Source organism: Lates calcarifer, linkage group LG21 (genome assembly GCF_001640805.2).
Source record: "Lates calcarifer isolate ASB-BC8 linkage group LG21, TLL_Latcal_v3, whole genome shotgun sequence".
In the NCBI taxonomy this organism is placed as follows: Eukaryota; Metazoa; Chordata; class Actinopteri; family Centropomidae; genus Lates; species Lates calcarifer.
This window is the reverse complement of record NC_066853.1, coordinates 12,450,733-12,460,393: the sequence shown is the minus strand read 5'-3', so window position 1 is coordinate 12,460,393 and position 9,661 is coordinate 12,450,733. Positions and strand designations below refer to the sequence as shown.

The 9,661-nt window shown below is 42.4% G+C and overlaps 1 protein-coding gene across 1 annotated transcript; it reads left to right on the top strand.

Annotated features, from left to right (window-relative positions):
* The first annotated feature begins 1,883 nt into the window (after positions 1-1,883).
* rhoub (ras homolog family member Ub) lies at positions 1,884-8,539 on the top strand. The gene is made up of 3 exons (XM_018702075.2): positions 1,884-2,323; positions 4,153-4,211; positions 6,336-8,539. The coding sequence occupies exons 1-3, from the start codon at positions 2,125-2,127 to the stop codon at positions 6,789-6,791; spliced, it is 714 nt and encodes a 237-aa protein (XP_018557591.1). The 5' UTR covers positions 1,884-2,124; the 3' UTR covers positions 6,792-8,539.
* Positions 8,540-9,661: the final 1,122 nt, after the last annotated feature.

The following is a 9,661-nucleotide window of genomic DNA, read 5'->3' as shown; positions in this document are numbered from 1 at the left end:
GTGTGATAGTACATGTGTACCATGACAAGGTATCTTATACAGAATTGTCAGTAGATCAATTTTAGGATTAATAAAATTATTCAGGAAACACATTTCCCTTTAGCTGCTGCTTTTAAAGCGCTCACCAAAATGTGTCTGTTCTTACGCCTTATTGTTGCATAATTTACCTGCAGTGAAAGCCTTGTTATGTTAACAGACATGATCCATGGCATTCAAACATGTGACGTCATCTGCTGCTTAGTATTGGACCTACAGTAGTTGCACGCACACTGGCCTCCTGCAGCAGTTTTCTATGCTAATACAAATATAAGTCACTAACTGCCTCATCTACCCATACAGCTTGGCACACACAAAAAGGTTACTTCCGTGAGATCTGTCTTGTTAAATTTAAACAAAGCTGCTGTTAATCTAAGTCAGACTCGTCGCTTTAGTGGAACTGTCTCACCAAGTCTCAACTACCATGTCTTTAGGTTTTCATATTTGCTGTGGGAATGAAAGATAAATTGAATCCAAACAGGAAATTAACTTTTAGTTCATTTAAAATCAAAGTCATTACACACATTAGAGTAGTACACTGATTATTTTGTATTCTTGAAAATAATTAGAGTTTTAATCTTGGAAAAATAAACACACTGAAAAGCTACAACAGGCGTAGTGTGAATTTTTTTTGCAGATAGATCGATAGTAGGTTTACCCACCTACAATAAGAATGTGGAGTATGGCTAAAACCTCCCATTATTGCTTACAACATTATTAAAAACTCTGTTACTCAACACTAAACTAGCACTCGATTGGGAACACCAGCACACCTGTTAGTCAAGCAATGATCCAATCAGCCAATCATGTGGCAGCTGTGAAGATACAGGTCAGGAGCTTAGTTAATGTTCACATCAAACAACAGAAGGGTGTGTGTGAGTGTGAGTGAGTGAGTGAGTGACCGACTGACCGACCTTAGTGACTTTGCCTGTTGATCTTCTAGGATTGTCACTCACAAAAGTCTCAAGAGTTTACTCAAAAACATCCAGTGAGTGGCAGTAGTGTGACAGGGGTCAGAGGAGAATGGCTACACTGGCTGGAGCTCATAGAAACGCCACAGCAGATCAGATCACACCTTTGAAACTGATGAGCTGAAAAGCATCTCAGAATGCACAACATGTAAAAGTTACAACAGCAGATAATGGCCCCACTTGCCCCTGTTAAGTAATTCAAACACCAGTTTACTCTTTGCTCTCGCTCTGTACCACAAGGGGGCGACAAAAGTCAAAACATTACTTGGATCCTCTTTTCCAGGTGTTAAATGTGTCTGACAGCCTGGAAGTGGAACAGAAGATTTGAAAAACTATCCAATCAGATGGAAAGTGAGATTTGAGTTCGTCCAGTTCTCTAACAAATATCTCTTGACTGAGCTGTGTTTTGATGTTGCACTGCACACTCTCCTGCAGCTACAGCTTGTGGTTCCTTGGCTGCTCCTCAGAGGCTCAGCTGGCTACAAATTAAAGTAGGTCAGGTGGTCTGGCTGGGTTTGAAATTTCAGTACTTTATGTGTCATGTTCAAAATGGACATCAAGGTTGTCTCCTCGCTGCTGAGGACAAGTCTGGACTTGCCTGCACAGGATCAGACACACTGACACAGTTGGTTGCCCTGTGTAGTGTAGATTAATTGCTTAACATACAAATAATAGAGAAGAATAATTGAAACTAATTGATTTCTGCTCCATTTAGTTTCTCTAAAGAGTCTAGTACACGCAGGCTGTGTGTTTTCTTTAAAAGGAGTAAATATTTTATTCACAACTTCAACCTGTGTCTGTTCAGCCCTCCGCTGTTGGGAGGTGAGGTGGGTGGGACTAGTCAAATCAATCTGAACATATAACGCCTTAGACCCGCCCTCGCATTGTAAACTGCTTCGAGCTGTAGACGGGATGGTTATCCCCCCACTCTGGATTTGACAGCGCGCGGGGCTGAAGAGTCGAGGTTTTACACACGAGTCCCCTGTCGCGATCACAAGCGTTTGGCAGACTTGCAGCAGAGACGGGGACCCGTTCTCATGGTGGGTGCTTCATCATCTGTCCCGTCGAGGAGAGCTCGGTGAAGTGCTGGCTGATTGAATGTCCACCCCCGTTCACCATGGATTACGGAAAGACCATGGCCCCTCCGGTTCCCCCGCACAAACCCAAACCAGCCCGGCCAGGGGAGGCGCAGGAGCGGCTGCTGAAGTGCGTCCTGCTCGGGGACGGCGCGGTGGGAAAAACCAGCCTGGTGGTCAGCTATACAACGAATGGCTACCCAACCAAATACGTCCCTACTGCATTTGATGACTTCTCGGGTAAGAAAATTCATCTTTTATTTTTCATTATAAATTCTGTAGAAATTTTACATATGGAAAACAGTCATAAGGGATGAATATAATAGCTCATGCGCACAATGTTACCCCTCATTTTCCTTGAGCAACTGGTATGCAGAGTTAAATCAATTAGTTTCTACCTGCCTGTCTGTCTCTCACTGAATTCTTCTTCACCTTATCATGTTCTGGGTGCACACGCCCATTCTGCCATTATTCCACTGTCATGATAGATGTGTTTGTGTTTCCTTTTATCTGTGTTCCATCAGTGTTAATGTACGTGAGTTATCCTCTGGATGTGGCCAGGTTTCCATTTGGCACGGTTTCCACTTTCCAAACTGTCTCGCTAGTCCCAGCAGGCTTTGTTTAATGAAAAATAAAGAGGAGAGGAACAAAATCCTTCAAAGGGGTCACTTGTTTTAGACTGATCAGCGTTGGCATGGAAAATACACCTGTGACCTGTTGATCACCTTTACTCTTTCATGATCACATCATCAGTCTCTCTTTAGCTTTTCCTTAGAAACTTAAGTCTTTGAAATGTTTTATGTGCCTGTGACTATCAGCTATTATTGACTCTGCAGGATTCAACAATATTAGATATGACTGATAAATTAAAAACATGACACATTAGTGAATTTAAATATGTATTCAGAATACAATATTTGGCATTGTATCCTTCACAGTAACTTGTAAATCTATTCATTTTGTCATTAATTTTAGGTAATTCTCTGACATTACACTGACGTGCAGTAAAACGAACAACTTGGCCAACACAAATCCCATAAAACACTCACTGGGAACACACACCGCCCTCAGACGAATGCTGGCTCAACCCCATACAGAACAGTCTCTGGTTCAGGGGTTTTGGATTGCACAACTCTGCCTATTGTTGTCAGCCTTGACCCTGCGAGCCCTCTCTTCTATACTGGAATGGGCACATCTGTTGCAGCGGGCTCTGAGGCAGAGATTGTCTTTCGCCCCGTCCCTGACAGAGAGCGATTGTGCAGTTGCACCCCCACCCCCCTGTGGTGATGTCATTTCTTGGTGCCCGGGATCACAGTGCCCTCTTGAAAGCTGACTTCTGAGCAGTTACGCAATGGCACAGGTGGCGGAGACACAGGGGAGCGGGGACGATAAGAGGGAGTTTTGGTTTGGAAAATCAAAGGACTATCATATGTCAGGGATTAGGAAATGATTACACAGTGGCAGCACTCTCTTCTACTTTCCTTTCTTTCTCTCTTCCCGCTCTTTCCCTTGCTTTTGTTAAAGCAGGGTGCCCTGATGCCTGTCCTACTACATGAATAGTTCCAGCAGACTCTTTGATCAGGTGGTATGGCCGACCACTCCAGGCGGATTGTAAATGTTTCCATGTGCCTGCTGCTCTGCATTGTGCTCCCTCTTCTGAAAAGAATAAATGGCCCTGTAATGAAACTTGGTGTAAGATGACTCATCCACTTTTCCAATCTGGAAGTGAGGCTGATTGGAAGAGAGTCACTGTGCAAACAAAATCTGCTTTGTTTTTACCCCCCTTGCCTTGGAATGGCCTCTGTCAAAACACAACAGAGAACAAAGCTCAGCGAGTGGTCCGAGTGACAGTAAAGCGTTATGGTCTCGACAGTAACTGGCAGAGTGGGTGGGCGAGAGAGAGCAGATCGTCTGAGAGCTGCAAGAGCAGAGCAGGGGGTCTTTGTGTTTGCAACTGCCAAGCTTTTGTTTATTCCAGTGTGTGTGTGTTAACTACTGACGTGTATGTGGGTACTGACACACAGGCTTTAAGTAATATTTTCTCTGTCTGTCTGTTTCTGTGTTGACAGCTGTGGTACAGGTGGATGGAAACCCTGTTAGACTACAGTTGTGTGACACTGCAGGACAGGTGAGTTTTGTTCGTATGTATACACATACACAAACACACTTACTGCATTACAATTTCACACCTTATCACAGTGTATGCCCTGTATGTCTCAACCTGTACTCCACACAAAAAAACTGTTGGCTGGTTTGGCATGAAATTTTGTATAGACATTAATGGTCCCCATAAGATGAATTCTTACGACTTTGTTTAATACCTTTTGTTTATGGCTAAATACCCAGAAAACGCAGTCACATTTTCATCAGTATCAGCTATGTCGTTTTTAATGCTAATTAGACAATGTTAGCATGCTAACACACAAAAATATGATTGTGAACAAGGTAAACATTACTCCTGCTAAACACCAGCATGCTAATGTGTGAGTACGTTAGCATGCTGGTGTTGAAATTTAAATCTCAGAATTGTTAGTATGGCAACTTCATGTTACAATGCCATTTATAAATATTTTAGCCATTTATTAAGCATAAGCTTTAAACATTTTGCCTCTCACATGTGACCTCTTGGTGCTTTTTGTTTCATACAACGCTTTATAAAACATAATAAAACTTGCCATCTGAGCATAACACCCAGAGCTCTAGTACTTTTTGAGGGTCATTTTAGCTGTTATTAATAGATTAAACAAATAGTTTGATTAGTTGAAAGAAAAGTCAAAGGTGAATCAGTGGTGATAATGTTGATTAGCTGCAGCTGTGCCGTTTTTGTGTTGCAGCAATGTTTCCTTTGCTTCCCACCTTTCCTTTAGGGCTTCTTGCCTGTTATTTCAGGTAGCTCACCAGCGTAGAAAGAGCAGAACTCCTGAGTTCTGCTGTCAGTCTTCATTTAGTAGTAGAAATAACACTGTCTCAAACGTATAGCTTGTGGTGGAGGCTAGACTGGAGGTGACATACAAAAAATGAAAACAATTTCTGCTTGTCTCCACTGAGACAAGACACTTGCCAGGCACAAGTTATTTAATTATTATGTTGGTATGGCAATCGTGAAAAAACAGCTTGTGAAACTGTGTTTTAATTTCTTCAGGGCATGGGTGGTTGTTTGATAATCCAACTCAACAGAACACTGCCCCAGGAGCAGTATATTTGACATTCACAAATGTTGCAAAGGCACTGCCAGTTCTACACAGCATCAAAGACAATTTGGCAGTAGAATGAAACGAGGCATTTGAACAAGCCCCTAATACATGTAAAACCTCACAGCATGTTGCAAGCTGCACACAGTGTTAAAAATGTACTCACACGTATACACACAGACGCACACACGCAGGCAAGCTTGGGCAAATATGGGCAGATAAAAGTCGGCAAACACTTACTGTACTGATGCAATTTCATAAGAGGGGATCTTGTGCCAGAAATTGGTTGGGGTGTGCCAAAAAAGAGAGCGAGAGAGAGAGAGATGTCTGAAAAAGAGAGAGGTAGAGAGTGAACGAGAGAGTGAGCCAAGACAGAGAAGGTCTGGAGAAAGACGATAACAGCTGCCGCCAAAGCTGATAAACAAAGTTGCTCGTTACTCAGAGATGTTGATATGTCTGTATATTCTGCAGATGGACCTACGTCATCAGATCACAAAGCGAAGCCAAAGCTTGTGTGGGAAACCAATGAGTTGATAAGTGTCCACTGCATTTGTTGAGCTTCAAATCCTGTTTGAAATGCTGATTGTTTCTGAAATCAAAAGATACCGACACAGAGTTTTGTTATAGGCAAAGAGGGATTAGGAGATGTGTGCTGGGAAGGAGGGGGTTAAAACAAATAAGGAGAGGTTTGTGTCAAGTTTCTGCCAACCTTAATCTGTGTACTCAAGGATGTGGGAGGCCCTTGTTAGTCGAAGCTATGTGGCTCCAAAGTGTTAATTTAAGAGATTTACTGTAGATGATATAAATGAGTGGGCAGGGCTCATACATATACTTTGTATTAGCACAATATAAACACTATTTAGACAGTTTGTTATTGAGCGATTATTGGCACAATTCCCTTTCCTGTAATGTTGAGTGTGTTGACCGGCGAAACGATTACTGAAAGTGTATTTGTGTGTGGTCCGTCTGGGTGAGAAGTGAAGGGAAATAATTCATCACAAAGTAAAGATTTTGAGCACGGCCTAATGGAAAATCTAACTATCCATCTCTGCCTCCATCAGGATGAGTTTGACAAACTGCGCCACTTCTGCTACAGTCGAACGGACGCCTTGCTGCTCTGCTTCAGTGTGGTCAGCCCGGCCTCCTTTCAAAATGTCTGGGAGAAGTGGGTCCCCGAAATCAGACGCCGCTGCCCCCTCACGCCTGTACTCCTCGTGGGTACTCAGTGTGACCTGCGGCAGGACGTCAAGGTCCTTATCGAGCTGGCGAGGCGGAGGGAGAGGCCCGTGCCAGAGGAAGACGCCAGAGCGCTGGCAGAAAAAATTGGGGCAGTGACATACGTCGAGTGCTCAGCACTGACGCAAAAGAATCTGAAGGAGGTGTTTGACGCAGCCATCGCTGTGGGGCTGCGACACTCTGACAGGAGAGCGCGGCGGGAGAGGAAGGTCCGCAGCACAGCTGATAAGATGAAGATGCTCTCCAAGTCCTGGTGGAAAAAGTATGTGTGTGTCCAGTAGGGAGTGAGGGGATGATTTTCCTGTGACTGATAAAACTGGAACTGCTGACTTGTCTGGAGGGACTGAGTTGGATGTAAAGGACCTCTATTTTTACATTCACCTGGACAGCCCCGAATGTGCTGGCCAGGATGACTTTAATTCGGTGGAGCAACAGTTCAGTAGAGGCAGGGTGTGCCTGCCTGAGCTGTAGAGTGGTTGCGGATTTGGCATGGTTTAATTTGGACCATAAAATATCGCTTTGTTGATGCCTAAAAGACAGAGAGCATACGGCTGTAACCACTGTCTGCTGCTCAGAGCCAGACTGAACTGTTAGATATGACTGTGACCAGCATTCAACCAAAAATTATGGAGCTAATAAAATTTTATGGCACATGGACTGCACATCATACTGAACTTGTCCAAAGGAAATGTGAGCTGACTTGGGGGGGTGGGGGTGGTGTTGTTTGGGCGGTGATGTTATGTACTAAAAGTATACTCCTCCTTTTTGTCTGATTTGATACTATTCTTTAACAAAGTATATATTTTATGTGTTCTACACTGTAATTCTGCCCCCGACACTTCTGATGGATACTTAGCTTAAACCCTGAATCAGAAGCATCTATAACTTCAACAACAACTTGTCAGATCAGATTGAATTTATTTGAACTCATTGCTTTTTTGGAATACAATCAAATGTACATGAGTATAAATTTATATGAAACTGAAAAGTGTGCGGTTGGTTTGAATGGTGTATGTTGTTCTATGAATTGTCACATTAGTCCGGCCATTCACTTCTGTTTAACTATGAGCTAGTGTGGGGATTTCTCTACACCAACTTGTGTTGTCACATTTCGAGGCATTGATATAGCTGTCACACAGTTTGTTTGTCAACCGCGCAGTTATAGGTCTGTGAGCTCCTCGCCAGTACACACCAGTCAACCCACACATGCTGTCTGCTGTAGGTGTTTGAAGGTTTAGAAGTTTCAGTTGCTCACTTTGACTGAAAAGCTTCACCTGAAATATCAAAGCCAGTTCATTAGTTTTCACTTATTGTCACTGTTACAAGATTGCAGCAATACATTGGGTAGTGCCACTGTACATTGCACTTATCACACAGAGTCCAAACACATCACTGAAGTCTTGCCATGCAATGGCCTTTGGACCAGTGGTGTGGAAACTTAAGACTACAATACAGGGAAGGTGAAGGCATCTGTGGTGGTTGAGGCAGAAGTATATTCAGTGTCACTGAAACAGAAATGACTGATCTGCACGTTCCCTGCACTACAACACTAGTTTGGATGATCACAGGGTCTTTCACTGTCATTGTAGTCAGGGCCTTAAACAGATTATTATCCGTCTTTGTCGGTCAGTATACGGGAGCTCTCTCCTCTTTTGAAATTATACAGTAAATGAGGTGAAATCACCAAACAGACTGATTCTATGTTTGCTTCTCATTTTTCAGAAGCCTGTCATTCAGCTCTGTCTATTTATCTGTTCCTTCTGGGCCAATAACTGATCAACAGCAATACAGAGCAGATGTATGAAACATGATACGTCATTATGTATGTTACATAGTGATCATTTATGATGTTTGTAATGTCATCAGGAAAAATATGTGCGTACATATATAAGTGAGCCAGTCATCGGCTGTGCTGTCCAGCTCTAAATGGTACTTAACGGTATGAGTGTTTCAGTTGGTGTCTGATTCTGGCATGAGAGCAGCTTGTTGAGCTGTATGAGTGGAACAAAATAAAATGTGAAATACTGAACCTGTTTTTTTCCATGGAGATATTATCTTGACTGTCACACTGTAGGGGATAAGATATGATGGAAAGAGTGGAGGGGGGGTGGATTATTCGTGCTTAGTTTCTAAGGTCAAAGGTTATTAGAGTGAGTGGGTGTTTTGACAGATCTCACATGTTTTTATGTGCGTCAGTAAAACATCTGCTCTGCAGAAGATTGCCAAAAAAGTAATTACAACCAAAATGTAGGTAAATAGGATATTGCCAGAAGTGTTTCTGCAGCCTTGCAAAACTTTATCATGCTTTAAGTAGCAAAACACATTGAACTGAATAAAAATACACTCTAAGTAGAATGAGGGTGATGTTTAATCCAGAGGTTTACTTATTTTGACACGTATCTAAACAACAGTGGTTTTATCGAAAATCATTCCCCATTCAGTTTATTTTAGTTTGACATAATAAAAATTTCACACAAGTACAAAAAGGGCCAAGACTCATTTCCATTCATGTCCTTGTTAAATATGAGAATATATTCACTATCTTGTTTGTTGTATATCATGCTCAGTGTTGTTGTCATCTGAATGCCCTATAAGGATTATTATACACTATTTTACACCGTTGTGACCTGATTAGTGTTTACATTTTGCAGTGTGATTCACAATATAGTCCCCAAAATAGAATTCTGTTGATCATGAATAGGTTACCAATTTCAGCCTGTCTCTAAAGTTAACTAAAAACTACATTTTTAAAAAAGTTGGGAAGGAGTTAAATGAGACTTCAAAGATTTAGCCGCAGAGGTTTTGTCGGCACCAAGACTTCTAACTATGCAGGATCAGATGATTATAATTGCCTAAAATAGGCTTTTCCTCCTATTCATAGCTATGTGTCTACACCACAGTATACAACAATGGGCAGAGAATGACAGTTAGCTAGGCATCTTGTACTTGTTTAGAAGCGCTAATGATAGGGTAGACAGCTAAAAGAGAGTTTGTGTCGTCTGGCAGACTGCAGATGAGTATGTTGTCCAGCCTCAGAGTGAGTGAAACTAAGGTAGGGGTGGTGCCAAGTGCTCTAATTATGATAGTCAGGTTGGCTCCACTTTCCAGCAATATTTTAGCAGGAAACCCCATTGTTGTGTCTGAGCAAGGC

Coding starts and splice junctions, on each gene's coding strand:
- rhoub (XM_018702075.2), top strand. CDS start 2,125: ATGGATTACGGAAAGACCATGGCCCCTCCGGTTCCCCCGCACAAACCC. Junction 2,324..4,152: donor TGCATTTGATGACTTCTCGG/GTAAGAAAATTC, acceptor CTGTGTTGACAG/CTGTGGTACAGGTGGATGGA. Junction 4,212..6,335: donor TGTGTGACACTGCAGGACAG/GTGAGTTTTGTT, acceptor TGCCTCCATCAG/GATGAGTTTGACAAACTGCG.